The 27,214-nt window shown below is 40.5% G+C and overlaps 1 protein-coding gene and 1 long non-coding RNA gene across 6 annotated transcripts; one reads left to right on the top strand and one right to left on the bottom strand.

Annotated features, from left to right (window-relative positions):
* Nucleotides 1-117: 117 nt before the first annotated feature.
* eps8l2 (EPS8 signaling adaptor L2) lies at nucleotides 118-27,214 on the bottom strand. Of its 5 annotated transcripts, none has more exons than XM_086029624.1 (21): nucleotides 27,006-27,214; nucleotides 19,293-19,343; nucleotides 18,819-18,865; nucleotides 11,861-11,925; nucleotides 10,022-10,183; nucleotides 9,756-9,905; nucleotides 9,275-9,354; nucleotides 9,083-9,189; nucleotides 8,263-8,333; nucleotides 7,863-7,989; nucleotides 6,371-6,459; nucleotides 6,216-6,290; nucleotides 4,852-5,000; nucleotides 4,581-4,767; nucleotides 4,473-4,507; nucleotides 4,292-4,397; nucleotides 3,358-3,477; nucleotides 2,558-2,633; nucleotides 2,308-2,479; nucleotides 2,083-2,215; nucleotides 118-787 (listed from the first exon to the last, which is right to left on the bottom strand). In XM_086029624.1, the coding sequence occupies exons 2-21, from the start codon at nucleotides 19,325-19,327 to the stop codon at nucleotides 710-712; spliced, it is 2,064 nt and encodes a 687-aa protein (XP_085885750.1). In that variant the 5' UTR covers nucleotides 19,328-19,343; nucleotides 27,006-27,214; the 3' UTR covers nucleotides 118-709. The 5 variants fall into 5 exon arrangements, with proteins under 5 accessions (XP_085885750.1, XP_085885747.1, XP_085885748.1 ...); XM_086029621.1 differs by lacking the exon at nucleotides 27,006-27,214 and adding an exon at nucleotides 23,211-23,395; XM_086029622.1 differs by lacking the exon at nucleotides 27,006-27,214 and adding an exon at nucleotides 22,702-22,811.
* On the top strand, nucleotides 23,543-26,396 carry LOC147148788 (uncharacterized). Its single transcript, XR_015086587.1, has 2 exons — nucleotides 23,543-23,662; nucleotides 25,121-26,396. It is a non-coding gene; the product is annotated as an uncharacterized LOC147148788 (long non-coding RNA).

Raw genomic sequence — 27,214 nt, 5'->3', positions numbered from 1 at the left:
ACGTCGTGCTATGGACTGAGGTGTGCCTCAGGAGTCGTCAGGATTGTGCTCAAGGGTCCACACATTTTATGACACTGTCTGCATCCGGTTCATCCAAAAACAAACGAGACTGCGGGATAGCAAACATTCACTAACGTTTAATCTTGCAGCTTGTTTTGAACTTGTTTTCCATCATATTTAGTCCTTTTGATTGTGTGTCAATCTTCATTTACTTATTGAAGCAGAACAGTTGAAAATACACCCGTGCAGAAACAATGGGAAAAAAAAACATTGACTATAATTTACAGACTCATGCATAATTATGGTGAGTAAAATGTAAACAGCAATGCGAATCATTGGCTATACATACAGCATGAGAAAATGTCAAAACTTGCTGGCACAAATTATGCAACAATCTTATTCACTGAGTCATTCACTAAACTGATGAAATATGAATCTTGTCATTCAGCATCAACATGCGCCACATCGCCTTTACAAGCATGTACTAGTACATGCATGTCGCAAACACAAAAAGTTCTACATCCTCTGTTCACATTTGTTGATCCACACAAAGCTTGAGACATCACAGAGATGCAAATTAGTTTGCGCACATACAAAATGGGAGAAAATAAATATACAATGAAAATGTGTACAACGTGTGAATATGGTCTGCCGCAGGTCCTGCACAACAGCATTAATTGTGGAATTAGGAGGGGTGGGTTGTGCAGCTTCAGTCTGTGCTCCCCGAGTCGATTCGCTCCTGTCTGCGCTTCATGACCTCCTGAAGCTCGCTGTCTCCACACGTTTTCTGCCAGAAAAATGAAGGATGCAACCGTAATAATGAAGTCACGTAACCAGTGAATTATGAAGCAATGAAAACACTAGTAATGGCATTTCTTATTGTTTGACTCTAAAGCTGTTTAAAGTGTACTACAAGTAGTACCATATTATTATAGGGGAAAAAAACCCAAAACTAAAGATAGCCATAACATCCAGTATAGCCAGAAGCTGAGTTACATTGTATTTGTTAATGGACCACGTGGAGTTTAGTAGATTTGGATAAATATTTTTGTTAGATTTGTATTTTCCAAACAAGATAACAAAGGCAAAATATCACAATATTTAAAATAAACCAAAAGGATATTGGGCCTGTAAGGCTAAAGAAATATTTTAAACACCTTCCCCTAAATATGCGACTGGAGCAGGCGTCACCACCCTGTTGGAAACCGAGAGCTACTTCTGGGGTACTGATTAATGTGAAGGGCTACTAGTTTGATACACACTTCTGAAACAACACATGCTCAAATTATTTTTGAATATATGCTATTTTTAGACATAGTTTCCACTCTTCTAAATAAAGATAAAGCAAAGATTTAACAAGATGGGAAACAAATTCTCTTTCTGCAAGTGTTGACATTTTGCAAGGATCACTTCTACAACATAATACAATACAATACAATTTTATTTATATAGCGCATTTCATAACAGCTAGAGCTGTAACAAAGCACTTTACAAACAATACAATAAATAGAACAAAAACAATAAAAGTCCTTTTTAATATCAGGGCCGTGACACTGTCCCCTGGGTTACGGTGTGAGGCCGTTACACGTCTTGACCCTTATCAAATATGTTCTGTATCAACCCTTATCGGCCCATTATATTACATCCTGTAATTGCTCAAGCATTTGTTTATCATTTTTGTCACGATAACTGGTTTTGAACAGATGCCAAAAGGAAGGAAGGAAAAACCCATGCTCGAATAGATGTAGTGTCATGCAGCTTTGACGGTGTCAATCAAAACTGACCAGATGGATTAATATTGTTAGATTGTAGAGGACAGTGTTATGGTTAGTAGCACATTACTTTGTAATGAGTTATTTTTTCATGTGTTACAGTAATATATAATGTTTGGCGGTAACAGAGTAATATAATATCATATATTGTTACAGTTACTGAGTCTGGTACTTTTCCCTCCTTTTTTTTCCCAAAGAGACCACCCCACTATTTACTGGTGGAGCCGTACCTAATGTTATGGCCTGTGTGTATCTGTCTTATGTTTCTCCAATGATGTGTCATAGTTTTGCTAGCGGATATGCGACTAACCTCTATTTGTGTCTTCTGCACAGTAATCTGCGATGAGACGCGAGCGCCTTCGTCTCCACACACAGCCTTCAGCTCTTGTTTGTTGAGAGAAAACAACTGAGCTCCAGTCAGGATGCCCAAACATTCCACCGTCCTGCGTTGCGGGTAACATGGTGAAAAAAAGTCATTTGCATCCTGTCATCTTTACAAATAGGTGTGGAGGTAAATGCTGCATGTGTTACTGACGCCTTGGAGAAACCCTTGGCAATAAGCCAAGACTTGACTTGTTCCGGGCTGGAGTTGTACGTGAGCGGCACTAGAGTGGCAGCCGGTCGCTCAACGCGAAACTTTCTGGCGGGTGGCTGGCTTTTGTTAGCGGTGATCATCATCAGTAGCTCATTGTTGACTTCATCCATCACTGAAACACAGCGGCGCAACACAAATCAGTAAGCGTAATCTAAATTAAACAAACAAAAAAAAAGTGAGGTTTGCATACTTTTGTCTTTGTGTCGACCTTTACTGAAACTGTCTCCTGGGCTGAGGGAACCAGGAGAGGACGCACCATAGCCTTGCTGCACAGAGTCACAGACACATACAAACATTTTTATTTTAACTACATATCAAATTAAGGATTTGGCATTGGTTTAAAACCTATGTATTCTGTACTTTCCTATCATCTGCAAGAAAATAATGTACACCCCCGGGACAACTTATTAGGTACACTTGCACAAGAGACCTGATACAAAATACATGAATTCATTTTGACAGAATATGTGACAATAGTCCATCCATGAATTATTTTTCTATAGGGCCTATCCTCGTTAGGGTCACTGGTGAGCTGGAGCCTATTCCAGCTGAGTGGGATAAAAATCAATCACATATATAGACACACAACCATTCACAATCACGTTTACATTTATGGACAATTTAACCTTCAGTGAACCTAACATGCATGTTTTAGGAACACGGTAGGAAGGTGGAGTACCTGCAAAAACTCAAGCAAACATGAAAGAACTCTACTAAGATGAGAACTTCTCAACTGTGTCGCAGAAGTGTTTGTTTACCATAATAAGACCAACGTCTTTGCTTTCAAAACCACTATTTCAAAGACAGGTAAATTTCAAATAAAAAAAAAAGTAAAACAAAAAACTTTTGAAATAATCAATTCCTACCTAATTTCTATGTTACAAATAATTTGCATTAGATTGGGAAGCACTACGTTATGTTATGAAGCAGATGGAGAACCTGAATCCAGATGTTCGATGGAGTGCAGGCAAATGGAAAGCTGCAGCTTACCTGGCTGTAAATACCGTCAGGTTCTTCTAGCTTGACAACATCCAGGATGTTGTAAGGGACGTAACCTGCCTGGCCGCTACGGTTCCTTAGTTTCCACCACTGCTTGTCGTCCTCGATCACCTGAGACACCAGACATCATGCAATACTGTATGTTGCACAGACTCTTTATTTGAAATCCTGCTGAAAATGTATCTGAACATCTGTTCACAACTACAACTAAAGAGACACTACAGATAAGCATACTTTGTACAACACGTGGACATCTGACCAATAGAAAGCATGACAAAGCGGGCTGGCCCATTAGGCAATATTGCACTGCAAAGGCAAATGCAAAGGGTGCAATGACGTCCAGAGGGCGCCACAAAATTGTGAAAAAAATGTAACCTCTAACATAACTACGCATATTCAAACAAGTCGTCATTACGATTAAGCGAACATAAATCAGTAGTTGTAAAGCAATGCTTAATTAGCATTACTACAAATGATAAAACAGACCAAGTCCCCCACTTTCGCCTCTCCGGCTGGTCAGTAACTGCTTTGAGGGGAGGGGCGAATTTATGGGCGTGACCCTAGAGAACTTTGTAAACATGTCAATACAACCTAAACTGTATGGAACACAGAGAAGTAAAAAAAAATCAAAGAAGAGGGTCAATGTGAGAAAGAAAGATGTAAACACAGTAATGAAATAATGAAGCATCATTTGCACTGCATCAGTTACTGTATTTAGCGCACTTAAATGGATAACTTGCTTGTGAGTGATTAGCCTCAGCATCACCTCAATCAGTAAAAACTTAACCATAAATCATCATGGTTAATTACTGATTAGCATGAATGCTTATCAGGGGGGTACCATATTAAAAATTTCACCTAGTGTGTCTCATTGGTTAGAGCTGGCTGGCTTTGATTATATATAAAAATATGAAAATGTTTTCACCTCAAGAATTTCGTCCGTCAGCACTGACAGCTCGTTGGCATTCCGCGCTACAAAGTGGTAGCGGATTTTGGCATATTTGCGTGTGGGGGGCATCCCATTGTAGGACCTGTTGAGATATATATCGGACTTTCTACCTTGGCTGATTTAAAAGTTTTCACAAATGAACGGAATTATTTCTTACCCATTGGAAGAGTTTGAGGAATGGGTTCCAAAGAACTGTGAAGAAACACACAAATTGTTCAGAGTTGTTGAGCCTTGAATTTCTATTCAGTTATACAGTAAGTCTTACATCATCAGATGAGTGTTTCCTGTAATCAGGGCTAATGGGGGACCCCAAAGAAATGGGGGAGCCCAGAGGCCCACCGGGACCCTCTGTTTCCCATGGGGCCGTCCTGAAGAACTCCGCTGGAGGCTCCCAGCCATTCCGGAATTTGGGATAGTAAGGAGGAGCACACTGGTACCTCGGCCACTCCGCCCTAAACACGCAACAATAGAGGTATGATAACACAATTTTCGATTGGATTCTTGAAAAATGACCAGCTTGAGTATAGTTGACAAACCTAGGTTTGGTCCAACCCTCTCCTAGAAGCTCAAATATGGAGGTCTCTTTGGGGGTGAGGTGCCCCCGCAGGAAGTCCACAGCGTCTTTGGAGAGATGGGGGGAGATAATAGAACGGACCAGCTCAGGACTGCCACAACTCTGCAGAACCTGCAGACACACAGACAGGTAATTGTCAGTCCTTTTACCTGTATAGGATTTTGTTTTAGTTTTTTTTTAACACTACTGTACTTGTGTTTTACTACAGTCAAGCGACAAACTGTGCCAAACAAATCATGTGATGACATGACTCCAATCATGTGATGTCATGACTTCAGTTGGACCAAGCTGAAAAATCACAACAATGACAATGGCCTTGGATTTGATGACTTGTTGACTAAAATTAGCCCATAACAAATGTAGCATTATACACTTAAAAGGGAAGTCAACCCAAACATTTATTCCACAATATCTTGTATGCAGGCCTATTAGATAAAACAAGGCATTCTGATTAATACTGTATTGTCCATCCATCCATCCATTATCGATACCGCTTCTCCTCACAAGGGTCACAGGGCGTGCTGGAGCCTATCCCGGCTGTCTTCGGGGAGTAGGCGGGGGACACCCTGAATCGGTTGCCAGCCAATTGCAGGGCACAGAGAAACAATACAACATCCGCACTCACTATCACACCTAGGGGCAATTTAGAGTGTCCAATCAACCTACCATGCATGTTTTTGGAATGTGGGAGGAAACCGGAGTACCCGGAGAAAACCCACGCAGGCACGGGGAGAACATGCAAACTCCACACTAGGAGGCCGGAGCCGGGATCGAACCCACGACCTCTGAACTGTGAGCTGGAAGTGCTAACCAGTCGACTTAAAAAATTATCCAGGTAACATTTAAAGTGAATCACTAGTAATTTAAGTACAAAAAGAATGTTGTGCTGTCTGCAACAATTTTCTTCTGAGTTCTGTCGTCCTTATTGGACCATAATGGAGTCATAGCTTCTTGTTGCAAGGGTCACCAAGATGGTGCCAGCAGACACCAGAGAGCCCATAAGGACCAACTTAAACTGACAAAAAAAAACAAAAAAAAAGGCCAAAAGCGTGTTGACCTTACGGCACAAAAAGTTCAGACTGCTGCTTTATCTGTTGCTTATCAAGCAAATATGGTGTGTGCAGATGTAAGTTCACCATATCAACACAAAGTCAATCATGTATTATTTCCAGCATGGAAGGTGGGGCTATGGCTTGAGAGGCCAATGTCCCAGTATGTACTTTAAGGTACACCTGTGGGCAAACCTGCGGCTAGATGAGAATATTGTTTTATAAGGGGACAAAGGCCCCCGTAGTATACAACATACACTCCATTGTTAACTCTTACCAGCTCCAACGGGCCGAAGAGGAAATGAACCAACTCTGACGCGCTTGGATTTTGGATGTGCTTCTTCAGTTTGGCCTGCGAGGAGTGCAATGACAATGAGGAGGCCGTGAGGTAATAAACGAGAGCGAGAGGTGAATGGATCTGAGATATCTCACCAAGAGATTGAAGGCCAGCTTCAGTTTCTGCAGGCTATCGATGAACTCTTCCTCAGAGGGGGGCTTGGCTCGCAGGGTTAGCATGCCCTCTGCGAACAACCACACAAGACAGCAATGAACACACACTCAAGTTTACAGTCTTACCCTTTCACTCTATTGCCAGGGTTTGAGGTAAATGTCGAAGGACACCGCAGGAACCTTAAAAGTGTGTTACCATCTCTGCTAAAACCTATGAGCTATAGTAAATAAATAGCTTTAGCATAGTTTAGCATTGTTGACCTTGGCCATACAAGTCCAAGAAACGATTTACTTCACACTAAAAAATGCTGGGTTGTTTTCCTAACCCATTCGCTAGGTAGCAGTGGATCTTGAGCAAATTGGAGTACAAGGCTGGGTTAGTTATTTTGACAGAGCAGATTGGGTTGAAAATTGGATTTTGGCGGGCTAAAGAGCTGAAGCTAGTCACCATTTTGTTTTTATGTACTGAAGTTGAAGTAAATGTAATGTAACATTCTTAGAAAACATTGGTAGCAGCTGGATGCAAGGAGTGGAAGTTGTTGCTGCTACTTCTTCGTAGAAAATGTTGGTAAAAAAAATATTATTTTTAAGCACAGCTCTACTGATAACCTGGTAACCATTTTCTTGGTAGCTTTAACTCACCATTATGTTTAGTTTTTGCCCCTTGTTGGGTCAAAATCCCAAACCCAATTTGCTGGGTCAGGTCGTCAACCAAATGCGCTGGGTATAAATGACTCAGCATTGTCTCCATCCCTTTTGGACCCAGCACTGCGTTAGCTATTTCACCCAATTGCGCTTCCTTTGGCCCCAGCAGTTTAGAGTGTGTATAATGGGTTTCTCAACTTAGAACCCACTATGTGTGTTACTTGTAATTACAAGGAGGTTATTATGATCTACTCCCTCTAATAATGTAATCCTATTTACATTATTTTCTATGCAGAGAAATCTTTTAATCCTGAAATTCACAGAGTTCCAGATTTGAGAAACAGTCAGACTCTCTGAATAGAGAATAAATGACTGCATGTGTAGTCAGTGACAGCACACATCTGTCTAACTTTGCAAAATTTGTGTAAATTGATGTGTTCAAATTGCTTCACCACTGACCAAACATGTAGAAACAGGAATGTCATAGATAAAACATCACTCAACACATTATGGCATTATTATTATTTTTCACGTTAATATACTGCAGGCCTATTTTTAAGACTTTGTTCAAATACTATGGAGCCAAATGAACCAAATTAAATCATTATAATTTAGCATTCATAAAATAATAATAGTAATAATAATAATACCACTGAAATGAAAACTGAGTATTTATCAAATGACTTGTTAGCAAAGGCCATATTGGAATATTGGTGTTTACCACCACGCATGTCACTGGAGAACACAAAGAGATACATGGCAGTGTGAGCAATATTCAACATATTGTCACTTCATGGTTGCCACCACAGAAGAAGAAAGGGAGACAGACCTGCTGGTCCTTTCTTCTTATTCTTCTTACTCTTGTTGCGCTGGTTGAGTTGGGAAAAGGCCTCTGCTGCCTTTTGCACTCGCGCCACAAATATCTCAATATCATCCAGGGCACAGTTGAGTATTTGCTACAAAGAAGAACAAGATGGATGAGGGTGTCCCATGATGACACCAGACAAATTATTAGGTACACCTGCATTGCACAACTGGGGTACCACATTTCTTTCATATGATGCCGTGCAGTTCTACACTACTGTAACAAAAAACAGTGTTACCGTAATCACAAGTATTTTTATCTTTTTCATGGGGAATTTTTGATACAGCTGTTGCATTGCATGCCATTACATTTTACAAGTGTAACTAATGAAGTGTCCTGTTTGAAGGCGGAGGAAAACACTCACCACGTCCTTCTCAATGCGCTGGGCCAACTTTTCATGTGACTCTGGGTCACTGTGTCCAGAGGATCGCCTGTCTGCACCCAAAAAAACATTAAGTCAGGCATTACACAAAATTAGAAATGATCTTATTAACATTACATTATTTTGTTAAATAAAATGCAGTTTTATTATTTTTTTAATCTAACGTCAAAATAAACAACTTGCACTCATAACACAAACCATATTTTCAAACTGCATTGATAATAAGTAATATAAGCAATCATATTTGAAATTTCAATCCATAACAAGTTACAACCATTAACATTCAATCAGGTAGTTCATGACAAAACATTATTCATAATGTAATACTGATGCTTTTTAAACTCATAGAGCCTGTTAAGTGAATTCAGAGATTTGTTTCTAATACACTATACATGCTTGAAGAAAAAAGACAGCATGCAATTCATGTAGAGCGTATGGGTCGAAGTTTCGGGCTCGCATGGCTGCTTTAGAGCGCCTCGTTGTCAGCCATAAGCGCACGAGTGTAATGGAAAGAAGGCAAAAGAGGGAGGTAAAACAAAAAATATATAAGAAGCCTGATTCAACAGCAAGCATGCTGCAACACATTAGATATGTGACATCTAATGTACACATATGAACATATTAGAGCGCCTTGTTGTCACAGCGTGGAAAAGCCCCAATAAAGTTTCAATGTTAACACGACACAAAATTAAACAGGCTTCCTAACAGAGCTTTTTTTATATTTGGATATGAATGACGATGAATAAATTCTCTATTAGTGATTTTGGACAATGTCAGATTAGATGTTGTTGTGTATTCTCACTTTGCGGGATTGGGGCAGCAACGCGTCCCTTTGCAACAGGGGTGGCTTTGGGGGGCGATTGGGGAAGGATGGTCTCCCTTCGGTGCTTCATTTTTTCCTGGTTAATTCTACAAGAGGAAGCGTAGATCAGGACCTTCGCTAAACATTGCTGGTCAGTGCTTGTGTGAGCATGTGGGCGTGTGCATCTCTTACTTGAGTGTCTGGGGCCTCGATTTTTTCCCATATTTGTTGTCTCCAAGGGCACTGTCTATATCTGCATGAACCAATTCAGCCTGTGTGAGAGAGACAATCAGTCAAATGTTATGAGATGAACAAATATATACAAGAGCACAAAGTTTCATTTTTAGATAAATCATCTAAAAATCTCTGAAAGACAATATTTCCGCACTCCTCAGCTAACACATTGTAATTTGCAGTGGTTGCATACTAAGGGATGTTTCTAATAATATCTTATAAGAAGGACCGCTGTGCAGGTACACAATGGTGACCTGTCAACAGATACTTTTGAGTCCTTACATAGAAGTGCAAAGCCGCTAACAGCCCCGTGAAATGTGACCTCAAACTGAGGCGCTGGTCTTTTGGATTTATGAATGACACGAAGCCTTACTGTAAGTGGACCAGTTGTGTACAGACAATAAAGGTGGCAAAGTGAGCCAAGCACGGCGACACCCACCTCCACCTCGTCACAGTGGAAGAAGTGGATGTCTGGCCGGTGCTGCTCATTGTCCTGACACATGAGCAGCAGCACGGACGGGTAACGCGTCTGATTCAGCACGGCCTGAGACAGGTGGATTGTGGGTAGGGGGAAGTTCTCCAGCTCCTCCTGCGGAGAGTGTCACGAGAAGTGGACATTAAATATTAGTCAGTATGTGGACATGTCAATGAACTTCTTAATTGCACTTTATGTAACCATGTGCCAATGTTCCAGCGGAGCAGCACCTGGGTGTCACAGTCCAGCAGCCTGACTGCCTGATCAGTGACTTGCAGGAGCATTTCCTGAGTCCAAATCTTGTCTTTTGAATCGAGAAGGACAAGTTTTTTGATGGCGTCGTCCACAGTGGCGATGGACTCGGTCTTGTCCATGATGAAGGTGGACAGATGCTAACCAGGGGAGACAGAGATGGTGATAGAGGGAAAAGAAATATGCATTACAGTACTTGAAGCACAGAAAAGTATACAGTATACGGAAGAAACAATTTCTCTAGATAAATATAACACTCCAACATGGAGTTAGGTCACTAAGTGGAGTACTAAGTCACTATAGTAGTCTGTACTGCATAATGGAATTCAACAGTTACATTACAACCCCCGACTCGCTCACTTCGTCCCTTTACACACAACATACGTGTGGTAACAAGCGCTTCGTCAAACCGTTAACCCAGAAGTGGGTGCCCATAAGGTAAGCGTATTTGAATAGTAAATTAGCCAGCTAATGAGCTTTAAATAAACCTCTGCTGTTAGCATCTCTCCCGCGGCGTCATGCACGGACGCTTTTTTTTTTTTTGGGGGGTGGGGGCGGACATCAGGACGGAACGGCTTTAAAAGGACGAATACGGACGGTTCGGAGGACGATCATTTTTATGAATAAGGGCGGAGGGACGAGGACGGCAAAAGAAAGTGCCCAGCTCTGTCAAATACAATATAAATACAAAGAGTGTTTTTCTAAAATGAGATGAAAGTCCAATTTTAAATAGTATGCCATTCATTGTATTCCAGACTAGAATATCTTTTGTTGAACATGTTCGGACTGAGCCACTGAATTGTTTTGACATGGTGAAATTCAAGTCATCTTTTTGTTTGGTTAGCTAGGTTATCAAATATTGTTTTCTTTGTCTAATAAAGGGATAACACATAGTACCAAAAGGAGTGGTTTAGACGCTCAACTTTTTCTGAAAAGAACATTTCCCAGAAGAGCACAGTGAACAACCTATGAAACATGGTTAGAAGAAAAAAATTGCAGCAAAGTTACAGGTCCACTCAGTGTGTTATTGTAAGAATTTAGCTGGCAATCATTCATAATTGGGCTGTTTGAGCTCAGTACATACATCCAAAAATAAAATAAAAGAAAATCTGTTGTGTTAAAAAAAAAAAGCATTAAACATTTGCATATTTTTCTATCATTTAAAAATATATATTATTCTCGGAACATTAAGCAACAAAACACAGAGTAAGCTTTAAGTTGTGAGTGAAGTAATCCAATAAAATATTTGTGTTTGCTCCTTTACTTCATTCCCATTCGAACAGTTTCATTTGATATCTGGTGACTGATTTCCTGCCGTTATGACATTTATTGAAATCTCTTCCGCGTTGTCATAAATGCCAAGATGAATCGTAACTTGAAACTGCCTTTTTATCACCTTAGCTTTTCAAAAAGAAGAAATCAGACAAGACGTACTGCAACACTGCAATATTCATATTGTGACGCCTCTGAGAGTTCATTTTCAAATTTACGATTAATTTACATGAGTAATTACTAATTATAAATTATGTTTATATATTAATGTACATGGATCATGCATAACATTAATGAAAATATAACAACATAATGAATAACAAATATGAAATCATATAAAAGGACAATTAAAAACTAATCTAATCATTCTCTCAAAGTCGAACAGCTCAATTAACCTAACCCATAAAACAAACTTTCATTTCCTTTAGCGATAATTATGATACATGCTAAATGATATTTATCAAGCCTCATTTCTAAATTGCGATTGTTGAAATAAAAACACTGTCAAAACTTGAGGTCAACATTTACAAACATGGCAGCCTTACCTCAACATGATACTGTGACGTCTCATGCATAATATAATTGGAGTTGGAATATTGTTTCCTTTGCTCTGAAAAAGAAAAAAAAACATTTAGAAAATGTTTCAGTCAAAGAGTAAAATTATTAATAGTAATAACACTCGCCTGGGTCCCACATGTTGCACCAATCAGAGCAGGTGTGAATAGAGCAAAGAAGACACACATGAGTGAACTGAGCACACCAGCAGGGCAATAAGGAAGAACACCCACTCTATGTATGCTTGTTCTTCTTCTTTTTTTATACATACTCTACAGGGAAATGATAGGAGCCAAACGAAACCATAACAGCCAAAGTGAACTCATGTAGTAAGGTTACTTAACAAGTACATTTTGCAGTGAATAAACCCAAAAAATAAAAAAAAAACATAATAATGTTTTTGGATTTTTCCTAAAGGCTGGCTGCCAAAGGAGTGGCAAAATGCATATCTTAAAAGTTAAATATTAATCACGCTATCAAAGAGTCGGTCCAACTTCAAGTGTTCTCTCTCACTTTATATAATGCTGGCAAGGATTGCGTCCTGTAAATGCGCCATAAAAGCACCAAACCTCAGGCTCAAAGATCACAGATGTTCGCTACATAACAAAACAACACAACACCATGCAAACTTCCTCATCGCTGTCATTTGGTGCTATTGATGCCAGCTGTAAAGTGACAACTTCCAAGTCTACTTGCAGTGCCCCACTGAGATGTCGTGTATATGGATGACTCATCTGATAACAGCTCATATTACAAACACCGCTACAACTCGTGATTTAAAAACGCCCTGCAAGGTTTCAGGACCTACTTTCTTTTGCGCCTGTTTTCATTGGGTTCAAGCAAACCTAACTAATTCATTTTTTTACTCATCTTTGTTCCAATTTGTTTCAATCTCTTGTCTTGTTTTCTATCATTGTTTTATACATAAATGACGAGACGATGATGATGATGATGATGATGATAGGGTGGTGCATTGTGTAGTTGTCAAGCTGAAAAATGTGGTCTTCAAAAAAATAGTTTTCAATTTGACAGAACGCTCTGAGCCATGCTGGGTGTTCCGGCGTAGCAAGGGTGCGTTGAAGATGCGCCAGAGGAATGACAATTTGGCAGCAGAAAATGAGTCTATGCGGGATACGCCTGCTTGGACCATATCCAAATAGTGTCGCATGTAGTCTAACGTGAATTTGATTGGGACACGGGCAGACAGATTCTGAGCTCTGTTAAAGTTTTTAAATTATTTCACTGGCAACTATGGGGGCTAGGGCAGATGAACAATCGGGGGTGGGGATATATATTTTCAGGCCGCTACTTGAGAAACGTTCCGGCGTAATTAACTGAATGTCATTCAAACTTCAGTTGTGTCGAATCTCATATAGCCACAGCCAACACTCATGATGTGATACTCTATTGTTGTGTGTTAACTGGCACATAAGCGTGCCACTGCGCCCGCTGACCTATTTACCAGGTGAATGGCTTGCAGGTAACCATTACACGGTTATTAAATGAGAGCATGTTGCTATCAGGATCACACCGCCAAATGTCTAACAGAGCAAATAATTTGGATGCCACACACAACATGAAAAGCTCTTGTTCCCTCTGCATTGGGCCCATTGTACTGTGTGTTGAATGTCACACAAAGGCACCGAGTTTGAACAACAATTCACTGACTCTGTCAAGTGTCCTTTCATTCCCGTGCACCTTGTCGGGAACTGTGTGACTCAAGTGTTATTTTGAAAAGTGATCGCTTGTGTCCATGCCACCATGTGCAAACGACGCCAGCATTTGCCTCCCTGCCAATCCCTCTTGGCTCATTTCTTCCTGCTTGGCTCCACGCAGGTGAAAGAAAGGCATCAGGTGTCTGTCTGAAAGTCGAGCTGGCCGCCATGTCTTATTAATGCCACTTATGGCAACCAATTCACAGGGCCGCAACAGCTCGCAGTGAGAGCCATTTAGCAGGCGGTTGGGCCGAGAAGCAAGAGTCACTGACCAGAGATAAACAGTGGCGGCAGGATGGCAGACTGTCAAACTGATATCGGGTCAACACCGGATCAATTTGACATTAAGTGCATACAAATAAACTGCCGTGTGATTAGGATTTGATTTTATGTCCGCATGAGAAGCTAAAGCTGCCCAATAAGTCAGACTACATGATTTGGCAACAGCTGCCTTTTGTTTTTACTGCCTAGCGACATTTGGATGTTAGTGTAGGGCTGTGGTCACAAACATTTGGCTATTTGTTACTAGGAAGTATTCACTACAGCAATGGTTGTCAAACTTTGTACAACAACTATGACCTAAAAAAAAACAAGTCGCTCTCTAAGAACCACCATCAATACAAACATTTTAATGTTTTTTTTTCATTTTATTTTAATACAGTAGCTTTGAGTGATCTAAGACTTCATCAAAAAACGAGACAGAGATTTTATTGTTATGTATATTTAATGTTGTAACGCACTATAACATTATATTGTATGTATTTTCACAGAGGATCTAAAAAGGTCTGCTACTGAAATTAATGTAATTTGTCCTTTTTGTCCTACAAAAAATGATAATTGATATTGACCGGCATGTCTTAACTTAAAAATATCTATTTTTAAATTTAAGTGAGCTACACATCATTCAGCCATATGAGATTGTTTACCACAGCACCATAGCATTATATAATGTTATAATAATAATAATAATAATAATAACAATAATAATAATAATAATAACAGACCCACATTGGGACTGACAAATAGTACAGATTCGTGACGAAATATGAAATTGACAATACTCCACCCGACAATAATGTTAAGCTACTAAGCTAACACCGTACACGCACAATAACAGGAAGCAAAGTGAGAAACTGTTACCTTTTGTTGAATATTTGTCTGTTTGGGGAAAAAAAATACAGTGTAGCAAACTTAATCAACAACCTGCTTTATTTTCAGTTCCAATGAGATGAACGCAACAGTTGACCATAAAATCAAAATGACAGCCCAACAAGGACGTAGTGGCCTGTTAGCTAACAAACTGACCAGTACACCAACAAAAACTACAAAAACTTCTTTTTTGGGGAGCTATACTTGACTGCCTTGAGTGTCTTTCCATCTGATTGTGATTTCTGATAAAACTCTCATATCGGATGCCATTCGACTGTAGGTGTACCTAATGGTGTGGCCGGTGAGAGTATCGTTTTTTTAACACACTTATTTTTATCCCCTGTAGATATTAAATTATGGTCTGTTTTCATCGAAGCTAATGTATGTAATTCTGAAACAATGTGGTGCATTTCTGCTCTATCCCAAAGGTGCTGATAAAGTGTCATTTGCATCACGGTGTCCGGTTTTGCATACAGCATACTGAGATTGGACCTTTGCACTTTGTGTGTATTCAACATGGAGTGGGCAGTAGGCGGATAGCCACTGCTGTTGTTGTTGTTGATGATACACAACAGCATCCCATCTCCTGCTTAGTGAGGACAGGCAAGCTGCTCTCATGCCGCACACAATATCGTGCTGACCATCTGCCGCACAGGCTGAGGCGAGCCGAAAGGAGAACAACATCGCCTCGAGTCACCACACATACTGTGATTCACTTCGCAAGGAACAACACAGGCGGGTGCGTCCTGTGAATTTTTGGATGACTGTCTTAGAGCACCAACAGATGACAAGGTGAGAAGCCAGACGGCGTGGGAACATCAGCATGCCAGAATTCCCATCATATAACATACCAAATTTAGAATAGCCTCTCATAGAGGCAGCTTGTTTCTGAATCATATGCAGCACAATATTCCACTGTATTTACGGCGTGTAGTCGAGCCCAAGTCTGAGGCTGCATGGGCTGCAACAGAGGAAAGAAAGTCTGACTCGTCTTTCCCTCCCTTTTCAAAGAGGCTTTTATTCACCCACAGGACATGGGCATCCCCACCCTCTTCCAAGCAGACTTTATAAACAGGCACACCCTGCACCCTTCGCTAGTGTCAAATAGAACGCACACGCTATGCTCTACAAAACTATGGAGACACATTTATTAGATACAGTGGACCCCTGCTATTCGGGGGATAGGGACCAGGAAGGCCCATTAAAAGCGAAAATCTGCGTATAATTGACACGCATTGAAATGCAATGGAGAAATAAAAGTAACCCAAAACAATTGTACCAAAAACGCTGACAAACATCCAATATGAGAATCCGCGGGTACAGAACCGTGAGGTTTGAGGGGGGCCCACTGTACATCTAAATTTTTGAGCAAACCGGGACTTTTCAGATGAAGTTAAGGCCCTTTTCTGTTGGTCCATGAAAGCATGCTTGGAAGAGTATGGTGTAGAGGAAAAAAACTCAACTCCATCAAGAGCTTTGGCACTACAGGGTGTGTGAAAATGAACTGGACGTTAGAAATAGCTTGTAGATTTTTTTTAGCACTGAAGTCATTACGACAGCATTTTTTTTTTGTAATAGACAAAACTAGTGGGGATTTCTTATTGTCTCATTTCTTATTCATTATTTTGCAGATGGCTGGACACTTGATTGTTCAGGAGCGTTTAATTTATTTTCTTGTCTTTTCGTATCTTCTCATTTTGACTTTCATTTTCCCATATAATGAAACAGCATGTGATGATGCCTGTATTTGTCACCCACCCTCTACAAGAGAGATTGTGAGGTCAGGCCCAATATCAGTGACTTCAAAAATGATATTTTAGAACCTTGACCCAAAAAACACGAAATTTTTGCCCCAAAGCTTCACCGTGTTATTGTGTTCATCATGTTAAGGCATCCAGACTTACATTTACAGTCTAAATCAATCATCAAACTCCATTGTGTTGTCATCAAACATCCTCATTCAAGCTCATGACAGTTTCACTGTGTATTATCAATCAAATTTATTTATATAGCACTTTTCATCCAAAAAAAATGCAACTCAAAGTGCTGTCCAATAAAAATGTCCAAAACACAACATAAAAGGAAGACCTGCTGCCGCCCTGCCTACCAACAAACCCAAGGACATATATCTGCCAGTATAGCAGCACTCGCACATACACACACACCCACACACACACATACAAAGCACACAACCTGATAAATTGTGTTAAAAAATACATGACAAGGCACAGAAAAACCATATGAGGAAAGGGTACCCAAGGGGGGCTCATTCACGCTGAGGGGAATGACAGCCCACGGGCCACAGGGAGTGCCACCATCACAGAGACCCCCAGCCCAGATTAGCCGGGGAGACCCCACACCTAGTGGGGAGGCCCCCAGTCACCTGGACCTAAGGAGGCCCTGTGATGACGGCCCCCGCGGGAAGGGCAGCCACCCCCCGCGATGCGGAGGCCCCCCCCGAGGAAACACTGGAGCTAAAAGCTAACAACAACAGAAGACAACAAAACTAAAAGACAAAACAGTAATATAATCCAAGAACTAAAATCAATTTGATAAAATATGATAAAGTAAAAATCATCCCCAATAAAAAGAAAAAGATAAATTACTTAAATTATTTAAAAGCCAAACTAAAAAGGTAGGTCTTGAGTTCCTCTTAAAAATATCAACAGTCTCTGCGGACCTGACGTCCTCTGGCAGGCTATTCCAAAGTTGAGGACCAAAATGGCTGAATGCAGCCTCGCCGAGGGTTTTGGTCCTCACCTTAGGAATAATTAAAAGGCCGGCGCCAGAGGAACTCAGGATCCGCGAGGGTTGGTATGGTAAAAGCAAATCAGACAAAAAAGATGGCCCAAGACCATTAAGACATTTATAAACTAATAAAAGTACCTTAAAATCGATCCTGAAACATAAAGGTAGCCAATGCAGCGATTTTAAAACTGGTGTAATGTGCTCCTGCCCTCTGGTTCTCGTCAGCACACTATTGGTGGAAAGTTGGTACTGCAGTCAAGCAATGAAATAAAAGTCTGTGAATTTGTGTAGTCACTAGCGTCTTGCCTTCAGACAAAACAAATCCATCCGATTACGCGATTATTGGAATAATCGATGATTCAAAGGTATCATCGATTTTTTTTCCCAGTTTACTGACATGTTGTGGACCAAACCAGCAACAGAATCATAATTATTTTTCTGTATGTCCATTTTTAAATATTGTCCTGTTTTTGAGTAAAATTATGGAAATTAAAGCATGTTTTTTGGTTTTATCAGATTCGATCAGATCAGAAATTTGACAGAACGTGTTATCTGAAGCCCTACTGAATATACACATCAGTTCTTACTGTATGTACTGTATCTGAAAATATATCTCAGTAATCTCTTCTGCCCTGGAAAATTCATCAAGTCAACTCCTGTGTATCGCTCTGCATGCTTCTATGGGCAAGCATTAATGTAGTGGTTACTACTATGTGCGGTTTAACATTCAATATAATTTCTGAGTGTGTGGCATGCTGGCATAAATTTACTCCACACAAGTAAATGCTAGAAATAGAACCTTCCATTTTCATTCAATTCTGCCTCGAAAAGAAAGAGTGAACAATATAGTTTTGGCAATTAGAGAAATAAAAGGGTAGGACTGTTTAATTACAGTGTAGGACAAGTTAAGGCAAATACAATAAAATGGCCATAAATATATCAGTCATGAAATGAAACATGTGCTAACAAGGTCATGACTAAACCAGTGAATGTCTGTATTGTAGAATCTTCATAGCTACAATTAGCTCAAACTTTTCACCCACATAGCAAACGACAGCTTGGTGTAATAAGATTGGACAATGACACAGTGTACGTGTTGAATGGGGTATCTACATTAAACTGAAATTGCAACCAACTGTGAAAACAGGATCAGATCCAAATGGAACTTGGTACACATGAATTTTGTGCAAATTGCGCAATATTTCAGTCATTCATGTGTGGCTTCTCACAAACATTTAAAGGGAACCCAGGTTGGCTTGATAAATAATTAATTCATTACAACTAAATCACACCAAAGCATAAAGTGTTTGGTGAGGTAAAAGGTACCAGCACTTACCAAAGAGGGCTTTGGCGCTGATCTTGCTGTCCGATCTAGCCACTCCACTGCAATGACAAGAAGAGGTGGGATTACGCTGCATTCCCTTCATCTTGTCTCCTACTAAAACCAACTAAAAGTCCCGCTCTGTCACTTCTTCATGAGTCTCAAGCCCATAAAAACAGGAGTGATATATACAAAGTGTCCGTGAGATTATACCCTGAGATTCAGACCATATGGGAGCAAGAGGGAGAGTGGAAAAGGGAGAGGAGGGGGAGGCTGAGGAGGGGGCCTGCAGGGAAGCTGGAGCCAAAAGCCCAGGCAAAGCAAATAATTCTCAACAGAGGCGCTCTGTGCCTGAGGTCCCTGACCTGCACCACCTTCCACATACTGGTTTAGTGATTCTGTGGCCGCTGTGACAGTCACCTGCGATAAAGAGCTAAGGTAGGGAAAGGTAAATACTGAGGGAGAGGACGGAATGCGCGGCACACTCACTTGGCTTGCCTTGTTGGAGATCCCAAGGCACTCATGGCTCAAGGCATCCACCTGAGGGAGGGAGGAAAGAGGCACACATAAGATCATGAAAGACCGGACACAACATTGGGTACACCAGTCTAATGAAGGGATGGGCAACGTATGGCATGCTGGGCATATGCGGCCAACTCTGTTCTAGACGTCTGCACTTTTGTTGGGTTTTTGTTGGCTTTTTCCCTAAAATTGGTGTCTTATTTGTTTTCTTTCTTTGAATTTGAAGCAATTGTTAATTTATTAAGTGATTTATTTTTTACTAATTTTTGATGATTGTCCTCATCATGTGCACAGCTATCATTGTTTGGTATACTACATGCACCAATGACACACATTACGTAAAGACTTTCTGTACTGCGTCATGTCGAATATGTTCTTTTTTGTTATTGTTGCTTGTTACTGAAATACTTGGATAGCTCATACTCTGAGACAAATTCCTTGTGTGTCTTTAAATACCATACTTGGCCAATAAAGATGAGTATGTTTCTCCCTCATTAAAATGTAATACAAGTAATAATTTGTGTTGAAAATTGGTTAATCTATCACAATTCAATTATGTAGCAATTATTTTTTGAACATACTTTTATGTTTTTGTTTTTTTACATCATCTCCAAATAACCTGTTCCAACACCTGGTCTACTAAGATCCAAAACAAGAGATGCCAAGAAAAAATGTTGCCCTCATAACAATAATTAGTCACAGAGAACTATTGCCGTAAGTATATGTTTTCGAGTTGGTTGTCTGATAATTTAACTTTGTCATATAGCTAAATGAGTTGCAACATTCCTTCTCATTCCTCAAACTTTTCATTTCAAAGCTATTGCTAGTGCTTAAGAACTGACGTTATTCAATAATTTGTTGCTGAGGCAATTATACAACATAAGGTATATTGAGGCCAAATACTCTCTTATCATACAACATTGGGTTTTCTTTTTGGCAGTTCTGTAATATCCAAATGTAATTGAATGCCACTCACTGGCATGTCGACTTAAGCCAAAGCCAAAATGTTTAAAAAAAAAAAACAGCAGGACAATATGTTTGTCCATCTATTCCAGTAGGGCCTAAGTATCAACCAGTCTACTTCCTGGTTCATTGGTGATAAAAGGTGGGTGTTACCATTGTGATTCTTATTGTGGATTGCTCTATGCAGCACCTACTGTTTATGTGCGCACCTCTACCTCTAGCTTCAACAAAATATAATGGGCGTTCGTTTGATTCATGTACTATCCCTCTACAAAGTTTTAGCTTTGTATATTTATTTGTTTATTTGCTAAATCGCAAAAAGGCTGGTGTGAAAAAGCATTAAACAGGTGCCGCATTAAAGACTGGCACAATTCTGTAGTTTTACAATTACAAGCATCCATCCAAGGGGACACTTAACGCTAGCGTGTTCTTGATTTGACATAAGGGGACAACTTGACGAAATAAGGCAAATGAGACTTTTCCATCCATATAAATGTGTGTAATCCATCTTGCCTTTGCTTGAACCTGCTATGTTTTTCTTGTCTTTCCTGTCTTTCAATCCAGCTTCTGTTTCTAAACACAGCCCATAATGTGTAAATAGAATGCGAGTCCCACATGGAAACAGTCAACTAAACGGCCTGTTCTTCCACTGAGCTCATCCAGGTGCTGAGCCGGTATTATCAGCCTGGGGACTAATCTGTGACAATGGCAGACATGAACTGCTTGATTAAACCCACTGCTTACAACTACATTTACTGAGCCACGTTTCATAATTTGATTCGGTTTCATACTCGGTCAGGCTCATTAGTGACAATTAGCGTGGCCTCCAAGGAGGTGAGCCGGTGTGCAAGAGAGCGCTGCGTTGAAATCAGAGAGACAAATAGGAGTAGGAAATGAGAGAAGACATCTCTGAGCACAAAGCTTCCACGTCGTCTGTCAAGGCATGCCCTCATGACATTACATAACACACCAACACACACACGAACTAAACACGCTCTGGCTGCTCTTCTATCGCCATGGACCCTAACAAGCTTGTTACACAACAAAACGGTCCGTTTGTTTTCCTTCACAATGCCTACAATTCACTGCATATATGTAATGCGGTGATTATGGCGCAGTGACAGCAGTGTGGCGTTATTCATTGATTAATCTAATGAGGAACTGTCATATAGGATAATATTTGGAAACTTGCAAACTCAATCGGAATGGGAATAAGTCAGACATGTCTGAACATGCCTAATCTGTATCCACACCAAATTGTACACCATGCTCTAGATCACAGGTGTTAAACTGCGAAAGCTTGCCATGATTTGTCAAAATAAACTATAAAATTGATAACTAAATGCACAGGCTATTATGTAATATGGTGGGGTAACTATTATTTTGGAACAACAAGCATATTGAGACTGCTTCACACTGTAGCCACTTGGGATGTAATGATAACGGCGATATTGGCAAATTAAAATTGCTACAATCTCATTGTTGTTATGTTACCATATTAAAAGCATCTATTCTCCATCCAAAAAAACATAACTTTTCGCCTGCTTCAGCCGATCACAGCATTGTGAACTATATAGACCATGATACTTTGCGTTGCTCAGCCAATTGGAACACATGACAATAAAATGACTGGCCAAGCCTATGTCTTTGTCACTGCTGTTATCTACAAAACATCATGAGCTCCTTTCTTTATTTTTGACTATATCATTTCTTTTTATACAGTATCGTGAGCTTTTTTTTTTAATGTCAACACTATATCACACAATATCGTGATAATTATACTGGTCAGCATAAAAACATTTTTTTTAAAAATGCGTAAACCAAGTCGCCAACAACATTTTCTACTACAGCAGTTTTGGATGTAGAATGCAAATATCTCATTGGTCGTTCTCTATATGCTCCCATTATCCTTGCAGCAAAGTGAGGTTAAATGTCCTCTTAGAGTGGTCTAATAGAGTTGCTGGCAGTTCAGGTCCTGCATGTGGAACCTAGCTTAAAAGTTAGTAGTGTGCAGTATTCCCTTTAAGCTGCGTGGCTGGGTCAGTGTGGTAACTATTAGCCAAGCAAAATGGCCCAAAGAGATTGTTTTCAGTCTCCTTACTGTTCCGCATGTGACCAAGAACGTGAATTTGGGAAGTTTGCAAGTTTCATGAAAATCACTTTCCATCATATTGTAAAAACGAGCAGTCTTATCCCTCCCTGATCCCATCTTGTATCTGTTATATGATTTTTAAGAAACCACAGAGACAGGAAAAACAACCAGTCAGAGACAGAAGGTATGTTTCTAAACAAAGTGCGGCTACAATCAAAACTTGCTAGAGTTTTATAACTGCAAAGTCCCCTTTTAAAACCGAGGTAATACTGGAACACGATTATGGGCATACTATTGCGCCCCAAGCGATTATACATTTACTCAGAGCTGGGCAGTCGGTCCCTGGGCCGGACCGGTCGGACCCTCCAACCCGGCCGGATGCTCATTTTTGGGGCGGAGGAGTGGGGGGTGACAAACTTTTAAAAAATGGCTGGACTAAGCATGGCCGGAAGTTGATTTTAGTCCGGCCCACTAATCGGCCCTCATGCTATGACGTGCTCCGATGCGGCCAAAAGTCATCTCAGCCTACTCGGTGAAAGGCTTCCTTTTAGGCGTCTTTCTACTCTGCGTCGGCGCGAGCGACAACTGCTGTTATAGGGATTGTGGTATTGCCCCCCTCACACGCCCCCTCTTGTAATGGTATGCCCCAGTTGCAGGTGGGAGGCGCGGGTTCCGTGACGTTGAAATGAGGAAATACAAACACGCTTGAGCGCACGTTGCTGTCTCACATGTTGCGATGACATACAGTTTCCCCACACGTAGAGGATGCCCCACGCAGCTCGTTGCTGCTGCTGCAAAGTCCCATCACTCAAATTAAACAAGCTACTCACCCACGTTTCCCCTTAGCCACCACCTTCTGGATCGTTTTCGCAATAAAATTAAATGCATCGTCTAGTCATCCCTTTATGGTTGTAGCAGGGAGATATGCATTGTTGTCGCTGTCTTTTTGAAGCTACGCCCCCCGACTTGTTTCAAAACAATTTGTGTCTGTCCACGAGTATATTCAGACGCTAGCACATCAAGGTGGAGTTCATGCACTTTTTATGGCGTTCACTACTTCCGGAAATACGCCATAGCAAACTTACAGTGTATTGGTGGTTTGCTGGAATACTTTTTTTTGAAGGCCGGGAAGGAGGGGAAGTGTGCAAAAATAAATAATTAGCTTGACTACGACTTCTGCGACTTCTTCTACGACTCTTCTCTATAATTATTGGACCCAAATAATTATACAATTCGACAAATCCAACCCCGGGGCTCGCGATGCAAGGAAGCACGCAGTTGGGTAAATACTACTGGCGCATTTGAAGCGCGTCCACAGCGGGTTCGAATAGTAAATTAGCCAGCTAATAATCCTTAAAAAGCCTCTGCCGTTAGCGTCCCTCCCGCAGCGACGTCAATCACGGACACTTTTTTTTTTGGGGGGGGGGGGGGGGTCAGGGGGCGGAATGTGGCGGGGACCGACAATGTTTATGAATATGGCAGGTACCCTGCCTAATATGGCATATGGAAGGGTACCCAAGTCAAGGGTGGAGGGTCATGGCCGGACCAGCAAAAAATGGTCAAGTGCCCAGTACTGTACATGGTCTCAACATTACAACCGGCCCCAGTGCGAGCAACCATAACTTCGATATGGGCCGCAATGAAAATAAGCTTGATACCCTTGCTGTAGATAGCAACTTCCTGTTAAGATATGGATCCACACGAAAATTGAAGATTCTTCCTTTTCCCATGTCTCCGTCATGTTTTGCTGTAATCAATAAAGTCGAATTTGCTCCCTAAAAACAAATAAACTAGAATAGCACCTGCTAGAGTGTACACCAAGGTTCAAATAGTTTTAAAAATGGTGGAGCACCATCGGATTTGTTCCTCCAACCACACTCAACAGAGCGAGAAGTCGATGTCAATGACTGGTCTTTATGATTATATTGCCTGAGATTTCTGTGCTGATAACAGCCAGTTAACTGCTGGTGTAACATAACATCTTGTCAACTTAAACCAACATAAACAATTATACGTCAAGAACACATATAGCAGAAACAGATCATAACATTATTTATACGGAGGTTTTATCACTATTATTATTATTTTACTGAATGGCTTCTCGATAGACACATACCTGTATGTGCAAATTAAGTGTCATGGAAATAGGTCAAGTAGTTTTTGCATAACCCGGCCAACTAAAACACAAACAGAGAGCAATCTAAACAATATCTCTCACCTTAGCACTTCAGTGCTTGGCTGAGATAATAAATCAACAATGAAGCAACGATTAAAAACAACATGCACTCCTTATAAAAGGCTAATACAAAAAATAAATTGACTGAAGGATTTCACTGTTGAGCTTTTAATCCATGTTAGACCAAAAGCATCATAGGCCTATATAACATATGGACCTGCGCTACACAAACATACCTGTGATATATTACTTTCTACAAGGTGGCTACCCGTCTTACTGAGGTAAGAAAATATTATTGCGGGAGTTTAGCGAAATGAGACTTGCAGCAGGTAAAACAAAATATGATGAGGTCACTAAGAACAATCTCGCAGCACATTGTGATGATATCTTCTGTCAACAGATGACATGAAATATAGAAGAAAAAGCTTTACTGCCAGAGTTTACTCATCAGAGTTCGGTTCCAATTTCCCGACAGAAAATCACAAGATTTAGCAAAGAAGGTTTGTCCTGTATACTTCAAACTTGACCAACTCAATGCTTCCTCTTTTTGTCCTTATCTCCTAGCGTCTCTTAGCTCTTTTGTTCCTTCCCCTGGAACAGAGCCAGCTTTCAGAGGGAGGTGAAGGCAAAGGAGGACAGGTTGGGTGTCAGGTGTTGTCAAGAGGCCCACTGCACTACTCCCCTCAACTTCTTTGTTTAACAAAGGCAGCTGTTTGTTTAGATGTAATTGTGTGGTATTGGAGCTGCAAAAATGGATCATCGCATTGCTACTTACGACAAGTTTCATGCTGGTTTGAGATATTTTTCGAGAGCTTCTGGCATTGACTGAATGTTTTGATATTCATATCTGCTGGAATGAGGTTAGACAGCAATACCCTCAAAAGCTAGTCACCGAGGCGAGTCCTTTCTTGTTGAGTCTATGTCTATGTTTGTAGTATCATCCATGTTGTCTGTTCTGCTCAAATGCTCAATCAAATTTAAGACTGACATTTTTTGCAAATAGAATAGAATAGAATAATAGAAGTTAGCCATGGGAGTAATTATTCGACCAGTTTAAGTTGGACCCCGCCTCTCGCCCAATGTCAGCTGAGTTAGGCTTCAGTTCATCTGTGACCCTAATGAGGAAGAGTATTGTTGGATGGATTGATTTAGGAACAGCGATTTTCCTTCATATTGTTTGCCATTTTGTTCAGAGCTGAAGCCTTTGCCAGCTGACGCCGAGCAAAATGGCTGACTACACTCTGGACTAGTTTTCAGTCAATCGCAGGACATAGACAAGACTTTCACACTCACACTGCAACCGAGTGCAAATTGAACCCAGCAATGAACCACATTTCACACTGAGTCAATATGGGAGTGAATTGAGACAAAATCATCATTAATTCTAAAATATTTTTGGTGGTGGTGTGCCATGACATTTTGAATATGTGAAATCAGTTCCTTGGCTCGATAAAGGTTGGCAAACACTGGATTTAACAACTGATCCATTAAATAAAGATCCATAGCAGCAACTCTACACTGCTAATCCGCGACATCTTGCCTCACACATGAATAGTTAAATAATCAAGGCTGGTATACAAATCAGCAAGTCTGACATGAACTTATGTGATTTGACTGCACAAAAGAGATGTTTTGTTACCATGGTTGCACAGTAGTCGAAACATTATATTTGTGTGTGTGGGGAGGGGGGAGTGTTCACAATACTGTTTATATAATGTAACTAGAAAATAATATATGCTGCTTGAGCAATGTGGACTTCGTCCTCAGTACTTGAGTACGCATTTTGTCAGAGATATGTTATCTGGTTTTATATCTTAAAATAAAATGCTGTTTGGTCTCAGCTGGAGCTTCTTTTCCTGGTTCATCATATGACAACTGGATCAATGTGACAAGAGGTGAATGAAATGTCACCGAAACAACATCCCACTGCATGCATGCATTTTTTTTTAAGTAAGCGTGATTTCAGACCATTCACAGTCAGTATTTATCAACTGGTTGTTAATGTGTAGCACAATTATGAACGTAAATTACTTGTACTAACTGTGACCATTAGGTTATGCATGACTGCAAGTAATAATGTACGATAGCTACAAGCAGTAAAACTGTCATTTTGAAAGTGGGAGATCGTGACTCAAATTGTGAAAGTCGTCATGGAATATGATTGGCAGTGCAGCTAGGTGCATATGTGTGCACTTTTAAGCGTGTTACATAAACAAAGTGTGTTAATAATTGATTGTCTTGTGCCACTTAATTACATTGAATTATGTTCGCAACGAGATGTTACTAATGTTGTGGGTGCCTTGTTTTATTTACACTGAGCAAGATTCTTTTTGAGAAAGCAGAATTCATGTACTGGATTTCTTAAAAGATAACCATTAAATAGAAAAGTACACTTTGTAAAAAAAAAAATTAAAAAAAAAAGAACAAAGGAAGAAAGGAATCAACTTACGTTTGTGTTTTCTGCACTGGATGCTCAAGGTGACCAACATGGGGGGGGGGCAGAAGCATCAACCTGCCGCCAATCAGCAGACACAAAACCCCAGCGGGAATAGCGTATCAATTGGTATCACAACAGAGCTGTTTAATCCTGAGCCTGCGAGCGTTCCTGCGGCTTTTTTAACACCACACACGCAGAGTTGGTGTTGGTTCCCTGGAGCA

This window comes from Filicampus tigris, chromosome 4 (genome assembly GCF_054856515.1).
Source record: "Filicampus tigris isolate MCC_2025a chromosome 4, RoL_Ftig_1.0, whole genome shotgun sequence".
Lineage (NCBI taxonomy): Eukaryota > Metazoa > Chordata > Actinopteri > Syngnathiformes > Syngnathidae > Filicampus > Filicampus tigris.
The sequence above is the reverse complement of the archived record's forward strand: the minus strand, read 5'-3'. Positions and strand labels throughout refer to the sequence as shown.